Consider the following 27,066-nt stretch of genomic DNA (forward strand, 5'->3'; position numbering starts at 1 on the left):
TTCTATTAACAATCCCCGTCAATTGGTCACCAGTAATATTTTTTTACTATTACTTAAAGGCACGAAGGCAGGCCAGTGGACATCTACAGAACTCGATTTTGTTTTTTTTTAATTAATGACTGGATAGTAATTTATAATCAATTAGCCGATCAACCATCAATATTTGATTTACTATAAAAAAGAGCACAAACGGCCTCCTGTCATTTGTAGTTTTTTATTGTATTTATTGTACTTATGTACTTGTACTTTACTCCCCCTTTGAACTGTCACATTTTGCAGGAATCAAAGCAGGGCATCTTGAATAGCATTACTGTATATTTCACAGTCTTTACAATCAGAACTGACTTGGCCTGGTTGGCTGAGGGCCATCCCATAGCCATTAGACAAGATGGCAGAGTGAGGAGTTCACCAAGGGGAAGCTGCACAGGTCAAGAAGGGCTAGAGGAGGGCTGCATGAGATGAAAAGTGTTGCTTATGTTACGCTTAGGAGAAATTACGTCAGGAACGATTATGCTTCCAAACAGCTGCAGCGTGTAGTGATTTGGTTGTCGTCATCCTTCTCGGACTTCAGGTGAGCACTCCATTTCTCATGAACAAGTTCCCTAAAATGTTCTTCGTAAAATGAGAATATATTTTCTGTAATTAAGGTTTCAAAAACACCGAAACAAATACAGTAATACGGAAAACATCCCACATAAATATGATTTCAAAAGGCTTCAACAACCTCACATCTAAACACAATTGCTGGAAAACAGTTACTTAAAGAATGTCTTTATTCCTTCTTCCAAGTGAAATACTGTAAGCTGCTTAGCTGAGGGTCATTTCTCCACTAGACGAGCAATGTATTGGGGCTGCTGGTGCCTAATGACTTCTGTGTGTCTCTCTGCTGAGTGCTGCACTTCAGTAGTGGATGGTATAGGTGAAACAATTTAGGATCCTTTGGTCTATAAAGTGCTATACAAATGTAAGTAATTAGAATTAATTTTATTATTATACCAATTCTAATTAATTGAGATGATGTGGGGAAGCAATAAAAATGCAACCAATGTTTGAGTATATAACAAAAATTAAAGTCCAGAGAAGTTCAAGCTTTACAAGCACCGGTGAGACTTTATTTAGAACATGGGTTTGATTTTTGGTTAACATACCACACAAGTCTGAGAAGAAAAACAAGAATGATCCCTGGACCCAGGAGATTGTGTTCAAGTCTGGATGCTCCTGGTGTCACAATTGGAAACTAAAAGGGAATTAATTTAACATGGCAATTAAGAAATGTTTTTTTACACAGATTGCTGAGTATCTGGAACATGCTTCCCAGTCACATGATTGAGATCCAAACTCTAGGCTATTTCTAGAAAACACTGAAAACAAATTAACTACTGAACAACCAACCAAGTAAGTTGGACAAAAGGGTCTCCTCTCATTTAAAATCTTTCTTAAGTTTTATGTTCTCATTAATTAATTTTAACGCTAGATTCTATGCCACACACATACACAATTATTTTCACACAAGTATTTGACTGAAAAAAAATAATTCTTCTACTCACACCTCAGCAAACCATTCTTCATTTCTCCCACATACTCTGGCTCTGCAGCTGCTGAATGAGACACATCCGAAGGTTATTCAGACACCACCTTCCTTTTCCATTGTGCAAGGCATTGGTATCCATGTTCATGCACATGGCATAGTAGTTTCTGTGCAGAAATAATCCTCAGTTTGTCTGTCGAAATCAGATGATTCCTGCCATTGAGTCTGGGTCAATTATGGTTGCTCACTGTCACTTGATATAGCTACTTGGGTCTAGTGAGGGTGGACCATAAACCTTAGTTAATGGACCCTAAATCCCAGTGACTTGACATTGCAAATATTTCTTTCAGCAGCTTTCATGGAAATGCAGTTCCCCTCATGGAAACATGGAAGTTGCTGACAGAGTTTATTGTGATACTCAAGACACTCTCATCATTGCATGAAAATGACCATGCCTGTTTGCCTTTAATATGTTCACATTTGCATGTTCCAATTCACAAGAACACATGTTCTTACCATGTGTGTGTGCTGTCACACTTTGTGTCACTTCATACTCATGAGGTACTGTACTTGCTTTGAAGAAATAGAAAGTTGGGATGAAAACAGATATCTAAAGAACTGTTATGTCTAGTTAAAAAGTATGGACAGATGTGTTTACAATAATTGTTTTGCACAAGATTTTATCTGAATTGGAGAATGAAGTTGCTGGCTGCCGGTATGTGTTTAGGCATTTAGGCCGTTTGATATTCCAGAGTGAAAAAGAAGAATACCCCCACAGTGAGATGCACTGTGTCTGCAGAAAGAGAAAATGAAAAGGACAATCAGAATGTCAGACAGTTACATGTATCTAACTTGCCCATAGTCATAGCAAACAGGTAAAAATAAGCTAGCTTGAAACTGCCCAAAAGAAGGACACGTTGTGCTCCTAGGTGTTGTAACTATTGTATGGCTTATATCACCCAATGAAGAATGTCAGGGTTAGGTGTGGAAGAAATATTAACTGTAATAAATATCTTCAGGAATATTTATGTGAACCCAGAGGTCCATATTATCCATAAACTAATAAAAAAAATCATCACTGTTCTCCATGGTGGCTGATAAAGGACATTCTGACTCCATTCTGACATGATCTGCAGAACATGTTTTACAAGCTTCTTAATGGCATTTTTATGTGACAAAAGACCTAAAAACTGATATTTAGAAACACAATATATTTCATTTGCTCAGTGTTATATACCCCAAACTTCAGGATCTTCCTCATTTTGATTCCTCTTTCTCCATGTCATGCTATTGAGACACTGACTGGAAAGCTTGCTTTTTGGCAGAATGCATTCCGTAGGAATTTTCAAGGTGATTGCAAACCGAATTCCTCCGACACATGTTTCCATAGGTCAGTCCATTGATAAATCGCTTATCTGCAATACAAGCAGTACACGTTTTGATATTAGGTCATGCTGCAGTTTTATTTTAAATTATGTGACAGAATAATGTTCCATGTCATTCCTGCTTCCTTAACTGAATTCCTTGTTTGCATTGTTTCAAAAGAGATTATTAACTGGTAATTGCTGAGCTAATTGCGTCAGCAAAACTAGAAATTATTTTGTGTACAACTGTGGTCAGCATGTTATAGACATTGAGTTGGTCCATAGAAGAGTAATCAAATACTTTCTGGGGATGAAGGGAGTGTCCTACACTTACAGGCTGAAGAAACTGAAGCTTTATTAGTCTTGAAGAGAGAAAACTATAAGGGCACCTGACACAAATATTCAGAATCCACAAAAGCACTGATAAAGACAACCAGTTTCTTCAGAATGAAAAGTGAAACATGAATCAACAAGCACAAGTGAAAACTAAGTCGACGTGCAATAAAAACTGTGAGCAGGGGGTACTTCTTTACCAAAAGGGTTGTGGAAGTATGGAACAAGCTACCTCACCCTGTTGTAGAAGTTCATACCCTGGATTTTTTCAAGAAATGGCTGGATGAAATGCTTGGATACAAAAAACGTACTACCAAATAAACTAAATGACCAAATTGGCCAAACAGCCACCTTTCATTTGCAACTTTTCTCATGTTCTTATAAAATCAAAGTCAACACTGGAAATGACACTGGAAATGTATATATGTAAAAGTCTCAGGTGTTTTTAAGGTAAAGATTACTAAACAAATAGCTTGCTTTCTTTTCACTCAAATTGAGCTGTATTAATAACAAGCAGAGGTGTTATAATAAAAATTAAACATTCAGCAGGACATTGATCCAAAGCACAAGCAGATTAAGAATAAGAAAATAAATGTCTTTGAGTGGCAAGGTCAAAGACTTCAATCCTGAATCTGTGGAAAGACTTTAACCATAAGCAATACCTAAGTAACTTCTGATTGCTTGAACAAATCTGCTAAGAAAACCAGGCAAAATGGCACCAAGCCAGTATGTAAAGTCGGTGGAGACTTACTCAAAAAGCTTTGTGATTGTAATTACTGCCAAAGATGCTGCCACCACATATTGAGTCTGAATACTTACTGTCTGCAATCACCATATTCAGTTTTTTCTCTTTAGTTTTTCCTGGCATGTATTGGAATTTACTTTATCTTAGCCTTAGACGTTTTCAGTTTGAGCATAATAATTGTGTTAGTAATAATAATAAAGTAGTTATTTTAATTGTATTTTAATAAGAGTGCATGCAGATTTTTTCTAATTTCACAAAACAGGACCCCAAATCCTTTTGCAAGGTTTGTTTATCATGATTTCAAGTTTTGTCTTGGATTTCTAAGGCTTTTGCACAGCTGTGTACATTTATTTGGACACATAGATACACATGCAGAGAACATAATAAATGCGGAGTACAATCTTCTTTGCTTGCACAAGTGATTGCTGTGTAGGTTTTATTTGTGTTAACCTACAGTCATTAATATGATTACCTGACAAAGGGAACTGAGATGATAAGCGTTAATGCTGAGGGCTCCAAATAACTGAAAATGTGTCAAGCTCCCACTTATAGGTACACGATTATATTTGTAAAGTGACTACTGTGGCTCCATATTACAATATTATCCTGAGTGGAAATGTGGGAGGCAACATGCAGTGGTACTGGAGAGCTTCTTTGGGAATATCATCCTCGAGATTGCCTTAGCAACAGCATTTGTTCCATAGATGTTTTTCAATATGTATGTTTGTACACCTCCCCCAAAAATGCCCTAACCTTGATGGGGTTAAGAGGCCCTATTTAGTAGTAGTTAGATCTAAAACATGTTTTCCAACTAAATGTAGCCAGATGTTGAGGTAGGTTTCGTAAAGACACATTGTTCTGCAAGCCATACTTGGTTTAATTTTCAGAGCATTTGGATAACTTTTCACTTGACATGTCATGGGGAAGGATGGAATACACTGTAGGTCCATCACAAAATAATAACTGTATAAAAATATAAGGGAATTCCAAAGAACCAAGGCTGCCAAATCTCTGACTTCTTTTTTACTCGGTTCACTTTTTTTGATATGGCATATTCTGTTACAGAGACAGCAAGAACATACTGTAGCTTATCAGTTACATTCCAAGAATAAAAATTACATTCCCACATTCTTTGTTCTTTGATTAAAGTTCTATTTTAAGTCAGTATAATTGATTTGACCAATTCAAGCAACACTAGGCATGGTCAGCAATCATAAGAAGAGGCCTCCATTCTTTGAAGTGTGCATTAGGTCACAGCAAAGAAAATATTTTGTGAAACTGTCCACTAGATTTGGCATCTGGTCATCTGGTTTCAGATGATTTTAAGACAGTGTAGGTTCTTTTGACTTTGCCATGGGACGAAGTAAAAACAATATACTTTCCAAAATGCACTCTGGCTGTTAAAGGCTGCGAGATGTCAGCTGTGAGATGTAAATACCCACCTTTTGATACAAGGTTAGTCCATTATTATTTGTTTAAATTTGATAAAATCACAGCATGGATCTCTTGTTTCTTTTCTTGTAGTTTAACTCTTTAAAGCTAATATCCTGAAGAAAATGTAAATGCTTTTTGCTTGGTTTTGAAATTTCTTTAAGTTAGTTTATAAATTATGCCAAATGCATTTATTTCACAGAGCCATTATATCACTCTTAATCACAAAGTTTTCCTTTTTCCATAAAAACATGAAATCTCAAAAATAGTATTTTTACTGGTCAAAGCTTTATATATGCTACACAAGATATAAATAAAAGTACATTCATTGTAAATAAGTACTTAAATCATTCATAGCACTGTAAAATGGTTATAGTACACACATCTGGGTCTCAATAAATTTCATATATCATTTAGTTGATAAATAGCTTTGGAAAGAATCAGTTTAAAGTTGAAAAGTATAGCCCAAAATCTTAAAAGAAGTATGGTCTTTTGTTCTGTTTTTTGTAATTGTGTCTACTTTTGTCCATGTTCAAAATGAGCTGCCCTTCACTTCTCATATTTGTGCTTCAGCTACATAGTCTTCAAAGTATTCACAAGGGGGCAGTGCTGATATTTCATAATGTAATAAAAAGTCCAACTCATACTGTATGCTTCTCAATTTTTAAATGTGTGACATAAATGTTAACATACAGGACTAACCTATATCCACAATATTAATCAGAATTACTTTTAAAGATATGGCTTTCATATTGCCAGAAGAGGATATGTGCAAAACAATTAAAAGCTTATTACAAGGAGACAATTCAGGACACTCTTTTTACTGATCTCCTCACATTTCCCAAGATATATTAAGATGGGTAGAGAGAGGTTCTATGCAAAGGATAGACATCTAAGGAGCAATGCAATATTTAAAAAAAAAAATATTTTCTCATGTAGCCTTCCAATTTGGAATCATCAGCTGTGAACATTTTCAAGTCTTTGTCCAGAGAGGAGAGGCACGTGTCTTACTGAGGCATGCAGGCACCCAGTACGTTGCAGGGATAAACCATATGCTAATAAGTAAGCTACCTACTGTGGAAGCCCAGTCACTTCTAGCATGTATTATGCTCATCTGCACCTCACACATTTGGAAAACAGGTCCTGAAATTCACATCATAATTCCTTCACTCACCAAACAGTATTACTATTCTGAGTTAGTTGCATGCATGACTGCCACAAAATTCTTTAAAGTTATTCAAAAACTATTGTCTTACGTGGTATGTATCCAGTGTACTTTGGCACCATCCCTTCTGGCCTGTACAATCGTGATCCTGAAATGTCTGCAGAAGGGATACCATGAGAGTCATCTCTGAAACGCAAAGGACCAGAAAGATCCAAGAATGAAAAAAAAACATTTAGCATGTGTGACCTACTGACAACCTCCTCTTGAGATCTCATAAAACAACTTCCTTGATCTCCCCATGCAGGCTGTTTTCCAGAAATGGGTCTCTACTCAGAGGGAACTTACTTGTGTGTCTGCCTTGAGGAAGGCTGTGGCTCCTTCGTGATGGAGTTTTTGAATGCTTCAAAGCAGTGTCCACTCATCACATGGTACCGCACTCCCAAACCCAAGTCAGTGACCTTGGCTTTTGGCACGTACCCAGTCCAACCAATCTTGGGAGGTTCCAGCAAGCTTCTCTTGGATCCTACACAAACATGGGGGAAATATGAAGCCTTTTGTGAGCTACCAGTTTAATGTTTTATTCTCTATACTGCCTGAAAGAATAGTTTCACTTCTTTTAAGTGATGTATGATCACACTTTTTATGAATTGTTTTGCAATGGCCTTCATTGTAATGATTGTAGAGGCTCAAACCTGTTGAAAAGAATCTGCAATTCACCTAATACTTTTAGACACCTCAGTAAACTCCATCTAATATAGAAAATGGACATGCAAGTTTGAGGTTACCCAGAGTACTACATGCCTCATTACAACATATATTGAGTATCCAGTAACTTGTTGATTACTTTCAACACAACAGTAATACTCAACTAGAAAACAGCAAGAACATTTGCAGGTTTCCAATCAAGACCAATTTTGTGCTTCAGTTTGACTCCTGCTCCCTGGACTCCATGTGCTGTTCTGACTTCACGTGACAGGGGGACTGTCTGCATACTGCTTCACTCCCCAGTCTACTTGAACAGGTCTTGCCATTGTTCAGGCAAGCAAATAATCGATGAGTTACTTGGAAGGGTCCTTCAAAAGGCACGGACAAAAGCCAATAATATTCTGTAATATAAGTCATATTCTAAAAGGTTGGCTGACCCCTGAATGGAATGGCTTTCAAGGTGTTAATACTGTTGAATTATTTTCTTAAAGTGATGAAATATGTATCCATTTCAGCCAATGATGTCTCTACTTTCAGAAAAGCATGTCATCAATGTTCCAAGCTGTTAGCTCAAACATTAGAAACAAAGTTCTATACCTATCTGATGTGAAGCGGCTGCCTGCCTTTGGCAATATTCTTCCAATGCTAGTGTAACTTCTTGGTCGGACCGAATGGGCTTTAGCCTGGGAGCAGACACGATCATCAGTTCAAAGTTTGCCTTGTCCTTTAGTGCTTTCTGAGTTGTATCACAAAAGGTCTCCATGCATTCTGAAGTCTCCTTTGCATAAGTACACCCAGTCTGGTAAATTCGCTGTGGAATGTAGCCTACAAGATAGACACAAATGAAGAAAACCTTTTAATTCACTCTGAACAAATAAGAGAGTGCAGGAAATGTAATGGTCATCATCACTATTGCTTAAAAAATACTGTATCTGCTATTGACCACAAATGCTTTTTTGGTACAGTGTTTGTATGGTACAAAAAATTGAAATTGATATTTGTGACCAAAAAGTTCTTTTCAAAATGTGTGTAAAGAGACATTGAGATAAACTAACCACAGTAGCATCCTAAACCAACAGAACACATCCATATCCCCTGATAGTGATAAAATCCCTGCACTAATTCTGTTCATGTTTGGTTAATCATTTCTGAGGAACATATTTGACGTGAAAGATAAATGAAGAGTTTTTGTTGATATACAGACCTCCATTCAAGTAAGTAATAATACTAAAAGCACTCCTGAGATATGGAGCAATTTAATTGTCAGAAATAAATATGAAGTACAACATACAGTCATACCAGGCTTAATTTTAATCCTTGGAAAAGACTCCATTCAAGTAGTCCATTATAAATCAATCACAGAGGTATTTTACATAGGTGTTGATGAACAGATTATATTGATATACAGTGCCAAGAAAAAGTTTGTGAGCCCCAAAAATAAATATTAACATTTCCTAGTTTTACCATAATAGCCTTCTTGAAAACTATCCATCCATTTTCTAACTGCTTAATCCAAAACAGGTTCATGGGAAAGCCAGAGCCTATCATGTCAAGCAACAGGGGCAAGGCAGGATAACCCAAGACAGGAGACGCCAGTGCAGCACAGAGCAGACACAGATACAATCATAAATATGCACACACTACAACCAGCAGCCTATTCACCTATCTGTACCTATCAGTCTTTGGACTGTGGGAGTAAACCTACATGAACACAGAGAGAACCAACAAACTCAACACAGATAGCACCCTGGGAATTGGAACCAGGACCCCAGTGCTGCAAGGCAGCACTGCTAACAGCTGTGCCACTGTGTCATCCACATCAAAACCAGTATCTATGTGAATGTCTCTAAGGATTTAAAGTAACCGATTTGATCTCTCTTGGAACAAAATGTTGCATTAATTAAATACACAGTGATTAATTAAGGAACAGGGGATGTGAATAACTGAGTAAACCACTAGTTGAATTAATTCAGTTAAGTGAATTATTAGAATCAGGTGTTTAAATAATCAGGTAGATCTTGGGAGCTGGGTTTGGAAGGCCCCACTCTACATAACGATTAGGAGCATTGTGAGTTTGTTTTTTATCATACAGCTTTGTGGAAACAAGTAAAGCCATGATCTAAGTTAATCTCTGAGGACCTCAGAAATTGAAGAGTTGTTGATGCTCATCAGTCCAGAAAGGATTACAAAACCATTTCTAAGGATTTGGGGCTCCACCAATCCACTGTCAGACAGATGGAGAAAGTTCAGGACCACGTTCACTTTACCCAGGAGTGGTTTTCCTACCAAAATGTCCGACTTGTCGTTATTGACAAAACCACGAATTCCATGTAGTATCAGAAGATTTTAGAGGAGAATGTCAAGCCTTTCATCTGTGACTTGAAGCTGAACAGAAAGTGGTTCTTGCAGGAAGACAATGAGCCTAAACATACAAGCAGATCTACAAAAGAATGACTGCAGAAGAACAAATTCTGCATTTTATAGTGGTCTAGTCAAAATCCAGACCTAAACCCTATGCAAATGTTGTGGTAGGACCCAAAGGGAGCTGTCCTTACAAGGCAACATGTCACAGAGTTGAAGGTTTCCTATAAGGAGGAATGGCCTAAAATTCCTCTAAACCACTATGAGAGACTGATCAATACTTACAGAAAATGTTTAGCTGTAGTCATTGCTGCACAGGGGGTTGTCGCCAGTTACTGAAGGTTCACATACTGTATGTCACACATGGATATCGAATGTTGCATCGTTTGAAAATAAATACATGTTGAAAGAGCACCATATATTGTGTGATCTGTTTCATCAGGTTTATTGTTTTAGTAGGACTCAGATTAAGATTTAAGAAGATTTTAGATTCTAAATATAGGAAATATGTGTAAAATCCTAAGGGAAAGTCAAACTTTTTTCTCAGCACTGTAGCACGGTAATAATGATAAATAATAAATTGGATTATGTACAGGATTGGTTTATGATCAAATTATATAACATAAACAATTTACTAACAACTAAGCAAAATTAGCAAAGATTGCAAACAATATAAAACACAGAACACTGCAATGGCTCTGCCTTCATACTAGATGCAGCCCTGCTACTGCCCTGCAGGGGCCCCTCTAATCTAACTTTTCTCCCTACCAAACCTGCTATAGCAGAATGGAAAGGAGAGCCTGTTGCAGTACAACTGGAGATCTTGGCCTAATGGGCAATACTGCGCCAAAGAACAGTAGCCTCACTAACTGCTGTGTTTGAACTTAATTTGCTATAACAAATGTGGTATATCCATCGATTCTAGGTGCTGTTTTAAATTCTGTTGTGAATGTCAGGTACCAAAAGGGCTAAGATTCCACAGTGGGAGATGACAAGATGAATGAAAGCTACAAAGGAAAGCTACTCATTCTCAGTTGCACAAAGATAGAAAATAAAGACGTTTTGGTTGACAGTTTTTAGCATCACACAGAAGTGATGATGCCTGCTCTGTTGAAAATTGAGTTCATACAGTACCTGTATAACTAGAATGCAGTGTATTGAACCTGCAGTCCTCTCTGAATCCAAAAGTCTCACGTGCAGATCGTTGGACAGCCATGCATAATATATGGATATGGGGTCTAGTAAGAAAGATAACTACATTATTGGACTTTAAATGGTTCTATAGTCAGATATTACAATTTTATGCAATGGAATATGAAATGAGTCTTTCCTGAGCTGTCTTTCTACAGTGGTTTTCTGACTCAGGGTGTTTTTTTTGCTAGAATTAGAAACAGTCTAGCAATTGGCTCTCGGTTGTATTACTGCAGCAGTATTCACTGCAAAAGGGAAATTCAATCCTTTCTTCATTAACACCCTCCCCCACAAAGAGGTTTACCTTCTGTATCTCTGACAGGCACGACTATAATTTCTATTTTAACCTTTTTATTTCGCCTTGAAAGAAGCTTCACATATAGTACAAACACAAGGTTAAAGCAATAGCACATTGCACAATTTAACATTTCAATCAATGCAACTGTTATTATTTACAATTTACGTACTAACGAAGCAACTGTCTAAATGTTATTGAAATCCCAAATTCGTTTCTATTTGATTAATACATGGAAATGTTATATTAATGCTTTTAATAATAACTTCACAATGGCTACAATTCACAAAACATGACTGACCTTTTGTCATACAGTACATGGAAAGAAAAACACCTTAGGATGTTACCTTTATTTTAGGGTGGTAAAGTCTGCCGGATCTTCAGCATCTAAAGCATATTCATTGTTCGTCGGGCGGACGTCACAATCATTCATAATTTGTACTGTATTTCGCAGCAGATGAACAATAGACGTTGTGACGTGTTTGCAGTGACGGTTTTCCTCCTTCTTTGCTTAATCTAGCAGTTGTTTCAAACCTAATTAAGTATTAATACACGTGTTCTACATTTTCTTCCTGGTGTTTCAGCCTGTTGACGACAATAGGTTCTAGGGTTACGCCGAACTGCTTTTTTTCTTTATAGAATCTTAAAGTGGAACAAGTCATCAAATGATAAAACTATATTAACAATCTTTAAATAAGTTGTATTTGTGGAGAATATACTATTGCCCACAATATGCCTATTTTAGGTATTTCTGTTTAGTATTCAAAAATATTCAAATATAATGATATTCGAAACATGTTTAAAACAACTTTGTATAACTTTAGGATATGTGATGTAAATGTTCTGTTTCCGTCCTTAAGTAAAATCTTTAAAATAGTCGTATCATAACGATCAACACATCAACAACAGCATTACTACTGCAAATATCTGGGCAGTAATTGTAATAATAATTCAATCCGGTTTTAAAGTTGACACTTGCACATAAATGAGGCATCAATAGCACTTAATCAAGGGCTCCTGTACGCATTCCCAAACAAGGTTATAACCAAGCGAAGTTCGCTCGTTAAGAGCCCAAAACAAGACAAGAACAAAGTAATTGGAGAACACTCAGTAGTGATTGTATTTCCGTTTATTGTTACATTTGGAAGACTCCAGGCAAGTAAGTATAGTGTCAAAATCGGGCTTAATCTGCAAAGCACTTCGCAGTTTAAACTATGTAGCGTTATCAACCTCTACTGCTCCGTATATGCGTTCACCTTTTAAAGCTTGCATGTTGTATGCAAAAGCACCATTTTCTAGGGCTAAAGCATATTCTGTCTATAACTCCGAAAGCTCCAATTAAAGAGCCTTTTTAATCGTTTTATTATTAACACAAGACACTACATACTGATCAACTTTCTCTGTATTGCTTACATTTTTTTAGAGATGTCACGCACCATTTTCATTGACTTGTCACAGTTCTCCTGTCAAATTCCTCAGGGGTTGTAATTCAAAAGGAGCGAAGCGAATTAAAAGAAGATCTCGAGGAATTGCTAAACATTAAAGAATATGATACTGTAGAAATGCACCTAGGTAAAAGAAAGAAATTGCATGCTTTTTTACTAGTCGCATACTAGAATAAAATCGAATACTATCCGACTCAGGAAGCAGGAATGAAGAAATGTGCCGTTGAGCACGTTTTGACTTTAATTACGTAGCAATGCAACTGTACCCAAAGCTAAATATGTGGTTTCTTTGGATTCAATGACTTGACCAGTTTTAATTTATTTTCCTGTTATCATGGTCATGGTTTATATCTAACTTATATGTATTATCGTACATTGTAATAGTATGTCTAACTATTCCATATTACAGTGTCATATTTCTAGCAGATTAGTGGTATGGGTCCTTTTAAATGTGTTTTAACAAAAGGCGTTGAATGCATTAAAGACAAACATGGCACACTGGACAAGAAAATGGAAATTATGCACCACAACTCCATTCAGTGCGTAAACCTTTTCCTTTCGACACAGCATAGCATTTCACAAAGGGCAGCACAGAGAAAAAAAACATTTAGTACCAACAGCAAAACCAGTGACTATAGAGCAGCTTTAGAATGCAGATTGGAGTCCCCTTTTCACACACAATTACAGTACACCGCTGTATGTCACTCACTTCTAGTGATTAAAAAAATCTAAATGATTGTCATGATTATCATGCGTGGCAGTTTGGACTAAAACCACACTTTTCCTCGGCTTCTGGCTGAGGCTGGGGTCTACAACCCTTTAGTACTGACTTGCCTACTGCATCATGATATATGTACTTTGGTGTTCCAAAGTAACATTTGCAAAGGGATGTGTAACATCGTTTTAGCCTATGACAGGAATTCCTTTTTATAAACTTGTTTTTCATTTCAGGGACTTGGTTGACAAGCTTGATTTTTTTTTTTACTGCTCTAAGTCACAAAGCTCTTGTATAGTATTCTCATGTATTTTGCATAATTACGAGCTGAAACAGTTTTCTTTGCTTCACATTACTAAGGGAATGAAGGCCACACACCTCATGCTCCAGCATTACATAATCCTGATGAAACGAAAAACAAAAACAATAGATAAATGAGGAAATATGAATTGAGGTTCAACCATTACACAGAGGTAAGAACAAAAGCTTTGAATTATAGTGATCAGTGCCTACACAAACACTGGGAAGAGATGTTCTGTTTCCTTCTGAATCCTCCAGCTATATACTGTATACTGATAATCACAATACAGAAGCTGCTATATACTGCTTAGATTTACTTACAAGAAAGCACAGGAGCATCTGTGGGGTTTACCATTTATTAAATGCTCTCCACCAGATAACCTCACCATTTGGCAATTACTGTATGCATGAGAAACACCCAATAAGTCAGGCAAAAGAGAAATGTGAGGCAGTTACTGCTTTTTAAAGCTTTGGAAAAAAATCCTTCTTCCTGTACTCTTACATTTTCCATCCAACAGTTCTATGAATAACATAAATACCTTAAACAGACTGTATATATTTATATTCTGCAACACCCCTAGAATCTCCTGCCATTAAAAGGGACAGGTTCAGATGTAAAATGACATTTTGAGGCACACACACGGACTAAATTAATTTTGAACTAGACAGAAAGTGGAATTAGATATTGAACGTGCAAGGAAGTGTGATGCATTTATAGTTTGATTTTCTTGCTTCATTACTATCTGGTAAACAAAAGTGTCGTCCCTGAAAAAATTATGGTACAGGTAAGGCAGCATTTCCATTTCAAATTCTAACGATATAACTTTCAAAATAATTACAATAGACTTATTTTGCTTTGCTATCAAAATCCATACATCATTACATTACATGTACAGTACCTTGTGTATTTTGGAACAGAATTAAAAAAATTAACTCAGGGACCTCTGCTCTTTTAATATGGCATTAATGTCCACCTCTTAATTACATATTTACTATATATAGAGAGTTCTAATGCTGAACTAAAAACTACAGCATTGTAAACCATTGATGATATTTTAAAAGGTAATTTCTAGACAAAACACAATTATAGATGATTTTTATATTATTTGTATGAGTGAATAAAAATTAAAAAAACATTCTGTATTGACATCTTCAAACAATATCCCATTAGGTTTTAATTAGGTTTTAATCCAATAAAACTGAAGGTAATAGAATGCAGTGTCTCAATTAAAAAACATTTCTGCAAATTCAAGACTTCCTAATTATTTTGTTTACAATCCTTTCAAAGCCTAGAGCTTCATTTCTAAAGACATTTTCGTTATTTTTAATTGTTAATTGATCTTAATAATAGCTAAGCAGTTTTTAAGAAGAGACTATTCTTAAAAACCATAATGTTATGACTAGACATATGCACAACCTATTGTAAAAATACTGAGAAAATGTACTTAGCAGAACAAAACAAAATATTCAGATTTCACAAAAAGTACCAGTGGAAAGACTGTAATAAATTGTAAAATGTATATAAAAGCATATGCACACTGAATTTAAAATAAATCTTTAAAGAATAACAATCTTAAAGCCCAAGAACCATCTAAAATTGTGTAAAAAAAAAACCAATTTTGTGGGGGGGAGGGGAGAAAAGGTTATACTCTTTTTAAAACAATGGAAAAATAAGCAATATGCAATGCTTAAACTTGTATTCATCTACTAAATGTACAGTAACATTTTAACGGGTTTTAATTGAAAAATCTGATATCAACTTATACAGTAAATAATTTAGACAAAGTGACTAAAGATGTGAGGTGCATTAATAACTGATGCTTTGGAGTCATTAGACTTTAATTCTCATGAAACTAAAGTGTACACCTTTGTGATATATTTTAGTCCTACAAATAGTCGTTACACATGGGTAGATAATTAATCACACAAACTAATCCAGACTGTCAACTCATCAAAGTTGATTTCCAAAAGGAAAAAAAAACACTCTGTAATCTGCTGTCTTCACAGACTGAATGCTTAGTAACATCATATGGAGATAAAAAGACAAACAATTTTAGTTGTTTACATATACTTTCAAACATGCTATAACGCTATTGTGGCGTGGGCCTACCTGAGCTGCTTAGGAACAGGAAACCCAGAAGTGAAGGTGCTTTTCCTTAGGTATGTGATACGATACCTAGTAGTTGCAGGCTCAGTGACTATAGCTTCACCCCAGAGGCGAGCCAATAACTGAATTTCTACAGATGAAAAAGTCAAGACTGAAAACCCTGATCCTAGACTGGCCCGAAGCATACAGAAACTAGGCAAAGTAGATAATGGCTATAACTGCCAGCAATCCCAATCTGAAAAGACTCAAGGCTGTTTGCATCTATGAGTAAGGACAACATTCTCAGAAATGGAATCTTTACTCTATATGTAATATTAGGTTATTTTTCAATTATTGAAAGGTTATTTTCTGTATCAATACAAGGTCTTGACTTTGACATTTTGTTACACTGCATAGTCTTCGTTTTTTAGTTTGTAAAGAGTGTATATTTTTTTATCAATACGAAGTTTATCAGTTGCAGATGGTCCATGAGGAACATATGTAAAGAAATAAGAAAAGAAAAGTGTAAATAAATAAGAAAGTTTAAAGACAGCACATACTGTACTGGCACTTACTCCTATGTTTTTGGAAACAGAACCACATTTAAGTGTCCAAATTAAGACAAGAAATTCATTTAAATGTTTGCATTTTTAAAAGTTCTTATTGGAGTAAATATAAATACTGCTTGTTACTATATTTCTCACAACTTACAAAGAGAATGTCCAGTTTTGTCTCAGAGCCAAATGTACCTCAAGTTCACAGGTTTGCAACAGCACCACTAATTAGCACATGATCTGTAAATCTAGTTGGTGCTGTATAAATCACAGAGGCTGTAACCATTAATTTTCAAGCCAGATCTGCAAACAAAATCTTCTCTTCTCTCTACTTTTCCATTATTTAGTACAAGTGCACACATGGTACCTGAAAATGTGTATAACAAGACCTGTCAGAGTTCATTTGAACGCAACTGGACAAATGCTGTTGCCAAGTTGTGGTACCTGTGCCAAACACTACCACATAAGTCTAATATCTAATGAAGGACCCATTGATTCATAAATGATAAGTTGACCGCAATCTTTAAAAAAAAAAATTTTTTTTAGGTAAACTAAACAATTTAGTAAAAAAAATAATGATTTCATCTTTTGTATACCTTCAAAAGTAATCCAGTGCAAATACCAGTTTGTGTTCAAACTATAAAAAAGAATGAAAAAAATGTGTTTTACCTACCAAAGCTGTATTATTAACATTTTATGTTACATTCATTATACATTATATTTAGAAGACATTTATCAATCTGCTTGGACAGTTGTCCTGTGAGTGGTGATGCATTTTTTCTTGATGTTATTTTCTCTTTCAAGAACAAAGCTGTGAGATCCTATATTACAATGATCTCTTGTATTGCAATAATCATTTTATTCCACATCAAGCTCTGAATTCATTTTGGCATAAGAGATTAACATAAATACCCCCAAAATGTGTGGACTCCCAGGCGAAAAAGGTGTGGTAAATTACAAATGTAATTCCCTAAAAATCAACCTCAAGTTCAGCAGGATTTCTTTTTGGAAAAAAAGACCGTAAAAAATTTAAGGGCACAGGTATTCAAGCTCCAAACATATATTCTTAAAGTAATGCCCATGTCACTCATGCTTTCATTTCATCAATCAATACATTTCAGCTTCAAGGTTCATACTAGGCTGGTGAGATTAATATAACAGTATCCACAGAAGCGAGCGCACTATCAAATTCTAAAGCTGCTAAAATACTAATTAAAAAAATATTACAATATTTTAAACATTGTATATACACTAATAAACAAAAATAAGTATTTTTTAATCATAGATTCCAAGGTCGTCACTACAACAGGCTCTGGAATTCCAAATAAAAAGGCAGTAATTGCTTAGCAAATAGTGTCTTTTTTTCCCTCACGTGGCAGGCATAAAGAAACAAAGACTGCAAGCATATTGCTATGGCTATGTTGAAAACAAGTACAGCTAGCAGCATTCTCTAATTAGCTTTCAGTTTTCGTATTGTCTTAAACAACATTTCACATTCTAGGATTCATGAAGGCGTGTGTTTTCTGAACAATATGCATACCAGTGATGTTGAGAATATTACAGGAGGATTGTGAGAATTGAAATAAAGGGCTATCAAACAAACCCATCCTCACAATCAGTGCAGTAATCAATGCAGTAGTCCAACACGTAATCTGATGTGCTGCACACAGTAAATCACATTTAGCAGCCTACAACTATCCCAAACAGGTGTTTCAGGGGGCTTGTGTCAGCATGACCTTTAACAAAACATCAAGGCTCATAATTAACAGTGTTGGATAATTGAATGTGTTTAAGTATGAGCAAAAGTTTGGTCCAAGAGTAGGGGACAGTGAGTCTCAGACATTCCCATGTAAATGCTTCAATTTAAAATGGCTGTTGTGAAAACTCGAGGTACAATTAAACCTATTGGATTGCAATGTCTAAAGGGAGTGTAATGTCTTAACCGTTTGACTACTGACAAATAATATAGCTTTCTAATGGGTGACCCCACCCTGCCGCCCCATAATGGCTGGAACCTTACAAGTCTTGCAAGCTTTGCAACGAGCTGGAGGCTGCGGAGTTGGCAGATGTTAATTGTTGAGAAAGTCGATGTTGGCCTTGACACTCTTTTGGGTGGCCACATCAACGGCCAAGGCCCTGATCTCAGTGTCCCCAAACTGCATAATTGTTTGGATTTCACGGCGCGCGGCCGGGCTCTCGGTGCCGGTGAGGTCCAGGCGCAGGGTGCCGCACTTTCTCACCCCGGGGTCGGTGATGAAGACGACCTCGTCTTGCTCGGCACAGTAGATGTTGATGATGATGACGAGCTGGGAGGGCTTGGCTGGCGTGTAGCTGCGCTTGACCGTTTCGCCCAGCGCCACGGACTGGTCGGCGGAGATGAAGGTGTCGAAGACGTCGGTGCACCAGCGCGTGCCGTCCTTCAGCAGCAGCTTCTCCGCGGGGTGCTTGCCCTCCACGAAGCGGTTCAGGACCCCCACGCCGTACGTGAGCGGAGAGCGGCGCACCTTGATGACGCTGGGGTCCAGGCCGAACAGCACGGCGCCCTTCAGGATGGTGAGCCCCACGTCGTGCGGGATGATGATGCGGCAGCGCCCCTGGAGCATGTTCTGAACGGCCTGCTGCAGCAGGGGAGACTCGGCAAAGCCACCGACAAGGAACAAGAATTTGATGTTGGAAACTTCCGCTCTCTGGAAGAGTTCACCTGGGGTAGAAAACACAAACACCTGGAGCTGAGACGACACAGGACAACAAAGATCTTTGAGCTTTCAAGTTTTGCTTGAAATAAGGACGTGTATGAAAACAGCCAACCTTGTCTTGGGAGAGGGAACAAAAGGACTGACATGATACCATAAGTGACCCAGAGAACATTTTGCTTAATACAATTCAGTCCAGCATGGTTTACTTTTCTTAGAAGTTGTTAGTTCAGATATCCTCTAATGGATAAAGTACATTTAATTTAGACTGACTTGTGTAAACAGAAAAAAAAACCTATTTGCTCAAATTTGTGAAAACAAACTTGGGCCATATAATCATCTCTCAAATTCTAAATTCACATATTATTTAGAACTGGATTTAAAAACTGGATGTACATCACACTTCATTAATGTGTTAGACTATTAATACATCAGAAGGGTTTATATTTGGTAGGGAAAGAGGGAAACCATCTACAGATTACATTGTTTGAATTTCTACCCAGACTTGCCATTTTCAATTTTAAGGTAGAGTACTGCAGAAAATCTCTTTGCATCCCTTGGCCAAGATGCAATCTGAAAACTAAGACAGATATACTTTCATGTACAAAAAATATAGAATAAGTAGAAAATATTTTTTTTTTGGGGGGGGGGGGTGTTAAGAAAATTAAAATTATTATATAAAAATATAAAATTAGCATATTTGCAATGTTACATTTTCTATAACAATATATATGTGACAATTTCTTTATTCTAAGAGGATAAATGCAGACCAGTTAGGAGTACGATTTTTTAGTCTTGCATTCAGAGATTACACTGAGTACTTACTGAGATGTTGTATAATGTGGTCAATGGTGGGCTTAAAAAGGGCGTTCATTGCATCTGGGTTCATTCTCAACATTCCTTGAGATGACCATTTCACAAAGTCCACACTATAAAAGAAATTAAATTAAAAAGACAATGTTTCGGGAAGAAACAAGTGGCACTTTGCTGATAAACATATACAATACAAGAATCCTACATTGTTTAGGTTTTTAATTATCGGAAATTCTGAATAACACCTTCTCTCGGAAAGGCTACATATTGTCGATTTTATAAAAAGAACTATTTATCAATAAGTTAATCTTCAACAGCATGTTTAAAGATTCCGATAATACCACATATATGTTAACACAGTGCTCACAAGGAAACAATATCTAAAAAAAATAAAATATGAATAAAATGGACAAATACATTGTAAATATTACCTGGAATTAAAACTAAAGCAGGATTAATGAACTTGATAAACACGCAATGAATTAATAAGAACAACTCCATATCCGAATGCTATATCACATGACATGGAGTCTGGCTAATGTTTTATAGGCTTTCTTCATCTCCCAAGCTACTTCAAAGTGCTATTATCAGATCGCACATTTCCAGTTATTGTGCAAAATGTCTGGAAATGATACCCTTCTACTAACATAGGATCAATAATCGGCAAAAGTATAATGATTTACAGAAGTCAGCAAACACAAGACATGGATATCAGATAGGCTTAACTCAGTGTAGTAAATGTTCATTAATATTTCAATAAGGAATATCAGAAAATAAATGAACAGAAGAGGTGAAGGTAACAGAAAGATATTAAAATATCCAGCTGCATACACTTCATATAGTGCTGGCCAAAAGACTGATAATATCACACACTGACATCTCTTGAATATCACAGCTGAAACATCTGTCTTTGCTTTAATGTAAGTCCTAGTTTTCCACAAGTTTAGCATAATATATTATATTATTGGCTAGAGAAGAGTTATAATTATGGCTCTATGTATACTTTCAGACAGGAGCAAAGCAGATAATTGGTCTTCACCTGTCATTACAATCCTTGTTGCAAGCTCATGAAATAGAATTTTGGAATATTTTGTGTAAAAAAAGTCAAAATACTGAAGCAAGCAAAAGCTTCCGTGCATAGTGCTTCAACAATTCATAGACCCACAAGCCATTAATTTGCTTTTTTTAGAAGCTTTTGTGTCAGAAACGCTTCATGTCTACTAACAGTAGATATTGAGAGCTACACACAAACAATAACATACTTAACAAGTCAGATATTAAATAACAAAAGTACAGATTCTACAAAGTTGTATTTAAAGGGGTGGCTGAGAAGAGGAAATCTAATCCACGGTACCATAACAATAGCAAAAGGTTAATATGCCATAGTGCCAAAATAAGAAGAAACGCTTTTTGTTTGAAAAGCTAAGCATCTGTGAATGCTCTGATGGAATCACTGGCAACATCCATGAAATCTGACACAGCCAGAAAGCTCTGTATTAGTGCTGACAGGGTACTGAGCTCTCATTACAGCTTCCATTCGATATTTTTGTAAACATAAAACTAGGAGGTGGAGGGTGTCTTCACAGCTCTGGGGAAGAACTTAAAAGCTAGGCTTTTAGGGATTGATTCTCTATTCAAAGATTCTAAACTAACAAATCTAACAATCTAACTAACACCATGTAGAAGGAGCTATTATTTGCTATTTTTATTATTCCTACAGATAAGGTCTCATAAAGCCAATGTGTAATCACAGACTGGCTAATGACAGACAGTTCGCTTTTAAGACATTAGCTATACAAGACAGGTTTGATTAATATATAAGTGTATTTTTGTATTTACCTCCCCCGCCATCTTTACAGGCACAATCTGAATAGTTATAAAAAAAACTACAACTGTAAACTAAAAGTAAGGACGGAAGATAACAAGCTAATCATTTTGTGTGTTCTACTCTTGAAGCATTTCACCAATGAACAAGTCAAAAAATTTAGCAAAAAGTGAAAGCTAGGCAGGAACCCCAAAATGTCATGCTAAGGATTAAGGAAGCTGGTCTTTGGAGAGCAGGACACATCCTAAAGTCCTCCCTGAGGTGTTTTATGAAAGTAATTTGCATATGCGGTCGGTGATTCTTTCTGAGCTCTTCCCGAGACGAGCAGCGAAGCCCAGGACACTCACTTGCTCTTGCGCAGCGCGTGCTCCACACTGTGACCCCGGTACTTCTTGTAGTAGTCAATGAAGGAGAAGGGCAAGTTGATGTTCAGGGGGTTGGTTCTGTCTGGTGCTGCTGCTCTCTTCCGAGACTCGAACGCAATCATTAGATCCACCCAGGCTGCCGGTCGCTTGATCTTAAACTGTTCTATGAAATCTGCCCCAAAGATCTTGCACAGTAGCTTTTCAAATTCGTAGTCTATACCAATAGAGCCATAAGGACCCCCTGCAAATAAAAACAGAAAAACAAACTGGAATTAGAAATGGGGTGCTGAGGATGATGCCTCTACACCCCTCCACCCAGCACATGGTTGGGTCTTTTCTGACACTGTTGCAGGGTTTGGGGGTTTAGAATGCAGTACCAAGGGACTCTGGAAAATCCAGAGCAGAGCCCATGAAAGCTTTTTTGATGCAAATATTGTAGTCAATGCTTATTCAAGGCAGCTGAAATTTATAGTGTGAAAAGCCAGGAAACACTGTAGAACACTGTATTAGAAAAAACAAGAGCTGTAATTGTGATGACGCACAAATCTTGTTAGCATGTTGAAAAATGGTAGAACCCAAGGCATTCTTTACCTGAAGCCTTATAAAGTTCCTTCAGATGACCTTCAGGCATCCTGATCTGGTGAACTGTCAGATCCACTGTGCCTCCTCCACAGTCCACAACTACATAGCGATCGCCTATAGAAAAGCAAACAGACATACAGTCAGACAAAGAAAAGTCTTGCTTGATCTGGTATAAAATGATTGCCGAGTGGCAGCTTTCTATCTGAAAGCATCCCAAAGATGAATATGTCTTCAAACTAGATCCTGCTAATGGATTTCAGTTCTACTTGGCACAAATAGGTCTATACATTGGTATTTATTTGTATTATAAAAGTGCAACAAACATATAAAATTATACCAATAAATTGATGTAACTCCAGAATAATCTTCTTCAGATTAATGCTGTAGGACTAGGTATTGGTACTGCTTTAGAGACCTAGCAAGCCTTCAGACGAACTGGCGCACCAGGACTAGAGTTGGACTGCCCAAGCACACTTGTAGAACTTCCTCCAAGTTATTACCTCTTGCCTGGAGTTCTAAAAAAGAATTGTTTGGGGTTTCTCCTGTCAGTACATTAAGCTTTCTATACTGTGTTCTCTTCTAGATGGACATTAAGTAACACACTATGCATGAAAGAATAAAGTAATAAGTGTATGGAGATCAAGCCGTTTTATAACATGATCAGAACTAGACTCCTAGTATCAAATAATCCTAAATACATACAAGAATGGAATCATTTGGGATTATCCAGGTCAAATTGACACACTAGTGTGTATCATGCAGTCCAAGACTGGAGTTTCCTGTTTAAATGGAGATGAGTCCCCGCAACAGGTCCATACCATGATTCCTCTGACACCCTTCCTCTAATTTTAAGTATGTTTCCTCTTACTACATTTCAGAATACTGAGAGACAAAGTAGAATACAACTGCTGATGATACAAACCTAAAAATAGCACACTAAAAGTCACACCAGATTTTAATTTTTAATTTGCAGAATATTTTATAATACTGGTTTAAAAACAGAACCTATCACCAATTACAGTATATAGCTCAAAGCAAAACATATCCATGGATCTTTCATTTCATACCATTGATAAATGCACAATTTTATTTTATAAAAAAAAAATACAGCTCCAGGAATTGCATAAAACCAACAAAGAAAATATACCGTTTCTTGTACTGCTACATCTGTATACACAAGGAGAACAAAGTCATTTATTAAACCCATTTTCTACCTATTTTGGAGTATAAAAATTGAATATCACAACAGCTGTGCCATGCACTGACCCATTGAAAACATGTCAATTTGTACAAAAGACCCATGCTCTACCATACAGAGTCTTTCTTCATAATTAAATCAAGTGAACTGTATTCACATATGTACAAATTTATACCAGAGTAGAATTTTAGAAAGATGGGGAGTTTAAACAATACTTTATAATTTTTCATTCTATCACACTTCAGAGAAAACCTGCTTCCATCCCATCAACATTCCATCTGATATTTTGTTTTGATTGTTTTTTATTTCATTTGATTGTTTTCACGCAGTTAAATCTAGTTGTAGATTATTTTACAAAGTATCGGGAACATTTTTCCCAGTAAAATCTGTAATGATATTTCCTGGCAGTGCACTCAGTTTAGTTTGGTGTGGTAGACATTTTTCCCCAGACATTTTTTCTTCTAAAAATCTGAGGGCTAATATATTAGTGCTTTCTTATGTGTCCTCACCACCTGTCTTGAAACATTATGTAATGGAATTGCATCTCAGCCATCTCCTCATCATAAGAATCACTTCATCCAATTACAGTACAAATGTACATTATAATTTTACCAGTACAACAAGGAACATTTTTATTTAATGAGAAGCCATCCTTTCTCCACAACATGCTGGACACTATAGTCTAATAAAGAACATCCACCGACCACGTATGGTCCCTTGACCATATTGGACTGCAGTTACACAAAGTCACACAAGACCAGAAATGTGAGAGAAACAAAGAATGTGGTTTTGTCAGATTGTTAATCTGCAAGTGTTATTAAGCAGGGTGACTGGTGGTCATTTATGAAAAGACCACAGTGTCATTGCCAGCAAGCTAAGAACCAGCAAGAGCAAACGATGAGTGATGTAAAAAGCAATAAAGGAACACTCTACCTTCTTCCAGCTCCGACCAAAGCTCTCCTATGACATTTTCCACCAAAAAGGTGCGGCTCTGCCGATTGCGCCGGACATGCTCCTTAGCTGGTTATTGATAGAAAGAACATGACTCAATGCAAGATGGCAAGTGCTGAAAAGCTGCGTTTTAAAAAAGCAGGCAAGAGAGTGAAATGTAACAGATGGATATTAATTTACTCCAGTTGACATTTTCATCCAAAGCACTTTACATCTCTACTCATTTATATGGCTGGGCTTCGCACTAAAGCAATCTGAGTGAAATGCCATGCTCACGGGTACACCAGCACGGTCACACTCATGGTTGAAACCCATTAGCTTGTACTGTGGTTCTATGTCTACAGTCCAAACTGCGACTCCACACTTCTGCCTCCTGCTACCAGAGCAATTGGAAATGTGGCCAAAAATATCAAATTTAATACAGATCAATTTCTCAATGTACTGGAATTGGAATTAAATAACAGTGCTGTGTAAGCTCAAGTCCTCGATGTAGAGCGCAGTGTGAGAATGCCATCACTGCCATGTCAAGGTTGCTCAGCTCTCCCATGCAGGGAACAACAGTCGGCGGCTCAGGCAGCATTAAGTCTGCATCAACTCTCCTCACACGTAGGTCTGCGCTGTACCTTAAGGCAGAACCTCTTGTTTTTAGTCTTGAGGAGTTCTGAACATGCCACTCTATAATCAATTCTCTACCAAAAGCACACCTTCTTAAACCACAACATTCAGACAGTGGCTGTTGTCTTATCAAATCATCTCTGTCGTTACTTTTACTTTGAGGCTGGTAACTATCTTTTCTAAGAACAAAGGCCCTATTAACTTGCACTTCTTGGTATTCTTTGATTAGACACTAATCTTTGACATATTCTTACTGATGAACAATGAATTTAGATAAACCAATAAGAGAATGAATCTAAAGAATAATAAAAGCATCAGAATTCTACCGGCTATATAATCTTTAACTACTCAGATTGTCAGTTTAGGCAACCTTTCTACCACAGACTGTAAGTACACTTTGGAGCAGTTTGATGATGTTATGGTTATTTCATTAAAATGTGATGTACAGAAGTGAACCTTCAAGGGCTAAACTGCACCAACTCAGTTTAGCCCTGGAGTTTGGAGTTCAGTTCAAATTTTCACCTCATGTGCAAGATATTATTTATGAAGACACTGTGCTTCATTCCATAAACAATTTAGTTCTGTTTCACCATATTAAACACGAACATACATTCCACAGTATAACTAATAAATTAATAAAAAGACAAAAGCAACATTTATTTTGCATGATATTCTTTATATATCTAGCTCCAAACCCTGGAAATAATACCAAAATAAAGGTTATTCTTAATCTCAATCTATTGTTTTTTTCCTATATAATATTAATAAATGCAATCTAGAAGCATTTCATACAGTTATTTAAATGTAGCAATCATCAAAATAAAGACCACTGTGATTAAAATAAACTAAGCATGCAAAAATATTTGCAGGCAAATAAAAAAAGCATTATTACTTGCAAGCATGGCAGAACTATTGGGTATTGGGATAGCTTGCAAATTTCTGAACTAACAACAGAAGTAACAAATAAAACACATGCGACTAATTGCAAATAAAAGTGCAATTCAGTCACTAACTAGGCCAGATTTCAGAGCAAACTGACACAAGTGCATTATGTTTTTAACCTCAAATGCAAAAAACTGCCCATTATTTTGTCCGGTCATAGAAAATGTCCTATGACCACAACATCCTAAAAACTAAATTGCAATTTAGTGACAACTATTAGAAAAAGTCTTCCCATATGGATTTGCTGTTGCTGCTTTCACTGCTGGCAAAAACATTAATTGAATTTCAGTGTTGAAGGGAGCTTTGCAACTCGGATGAACCTCAATTGACCTCCTATTCTCATTAAACTCTTAATGAACAACACCGAAAGAAAATGTTAGGAGGCACATGGAGCTTCACTTAAGAACTTTTGGAATATAGCAACTGGTGCACTTATTTGGTAAGTACGTTAGAGGTTTGCAGCTGTTGACACAGCAGAAAGCATGCATCATTCAATAAAACTGGGAGTGTTAATGAAGTAAGAATCATGCAAGTTTAAAGTAAAATAATAGGTACAACTATTTTATAAAACATGATGCAAATGTTAATAATAATTATTTTTCTAGGGGGGCTATAATATTTTACAAGTCTCAATGTACAATGGTTGCTTCCCATTTCTTCTGCAAACACAAGGTTTGCATACAACATGATTCATTTGTACTTCTATACCCACCTTGTAAAACAAACACCTGCAATGCACTAATACGCATATGCACTGTTTAGCAACTGATTCATAAGCTAGTATTCACAAAAACATACACATTCTAGAGGCAACTAAACAGACATGGAAGTCTGACAGTTGATATTGTATACAGGAAGGTATTA

The 27,066-nt window shown here is 36.6% G+C and overlaps 2 protein-coding genes across 10 annotated transcripts in view; both read right to left on the reverse strand.

Annotated features, from left to right (window-relative positions):
• Positions 1-1,083: 1,083 nt before the first annotated feature.
• Positions 1,084-11,895, reverse strand: LOC107077354 (sperm-associated microtubule inner protein 5). 8 transcript variants are annotated; one of them, XM_015347001.2, is made up of 8 exons: positions 11,420-11,895; positions 10,767-10,870; positions 7,869-8,096; positions 6,912-7,089; positions 6,658-6,752; positions 6,477-6,544; positions 1,548-1,598; positions 1,084-1,237 (listed from the first exon to the last, which is right to left on the reverse strand). In XM_015347001.2, exons 2-7 carry the CDS (start codon positions 10,846-10,848, stop codon positions 1,566-1,568), a joined length of 684 nt encoding a protein of 227 aa, XP_015202487.1. In that variant the 5' UTR covers positions 10,849-10,870; positions 11,420-11,895; the 3' UTR covers positions 1,084-1,237; positions 1,548-1,565. The 8 variants fall into 8 exon arrangements, 3 of the variants coding, with proteins under 3 accessions (XP_015202487.1, XP_015202490.1, XP_015202489.1); XR_011189445.1 differs by lacking the exon at positions 6,477-6,544 and adding an exon at positions 2,766-2,943 and having other exon boundaries at positions 1,196-1,237; positions 1,548-1,595; positions 11,466-11,872; XR_011189441.1 differs by lacking the exon at positions 6,477-6,544 and adding an exon at positions 2,766-2,943 and having other exon boundaries at positions 1,196-1,237; positions 1,548-1,595; positions 11,420-11,870.
• Positions 11,896-12,232: 337 nt separating this feature from the next.
• hspa12a (heat shock protein 12A) overlaps positions 12,233-27,066 on the reverse strand; it is a 51,863-nt gene continuing 37,029 nt past the window's right edge. The window contains exons 8-12 of one of the 2 annotated variants that reach the window (XM_015346993.2): positions 24,628-24,714; positions 22,506-22,610; positions 21,897-22,155; positions 19,737-19,840; positions 12,233-18,919 (exon numbers count right to left, since the gene is read on the reverse strand). In XM_015346993.2, the coding sequence (XP_015202479.1) occupies positions 18,288-18,919; positions 19,737-19,840; positions 21,897-22,155; positions 22,506-22,610; positions 24,628-24,714 (1,187 nt within the window). In that variant the 3' untranslated portion in view covers positions 12,233-18,287. The remainder of the gene's footprint in view (positions 18,920-19,736; positions 19,841-21,896; positions 22,156-22,505; positions 22,611-24,627; positions 24,715-27,066) is intronic. The other variant, XM_015346994.2, reaches the window with a different exon arrangement.

Source organism: Lepisosteus oculatus, chromosome 4 (genome assembly GCF_040954835.1).
Source record: "Lepisosteus oculatus isolate fLepOcu1 chromosome 4, fLepOcu1.hap2, whole genome shotgun sequence".
In the NCBI taxonomy this organism is placed as follows: domain Eukaryota; kingdom Metazoa; phylum Chordata; class Actinopteri; order Semionotiformes; family Lepisosteidae; genus Lepisosteus; species Lepisosteus oculatus.

Coding starts and splice junctions, on each gene's coding strand:
- LOC107077354 (XM_015347001.2), bottom strand. CDS start 10,848: ATGGCTGTCCAACGATCTGCACGTGAGACTTTTGGATTCAGAGAGGAC. Junction 7,090..7,868: donor AGCCGCTTCACATCAGATAG/GTATAGAACTTT, acceptor ATGTTTGTGTAG/GATCCAAGAGAAGCTTGCTG. Junction 6,545..6,657: donor GTACACTGGATACATACCAC/GTAAGACAATAG, acceptor TGTGAATTTCAG/GACCTGTTTTCCAAATGTGT.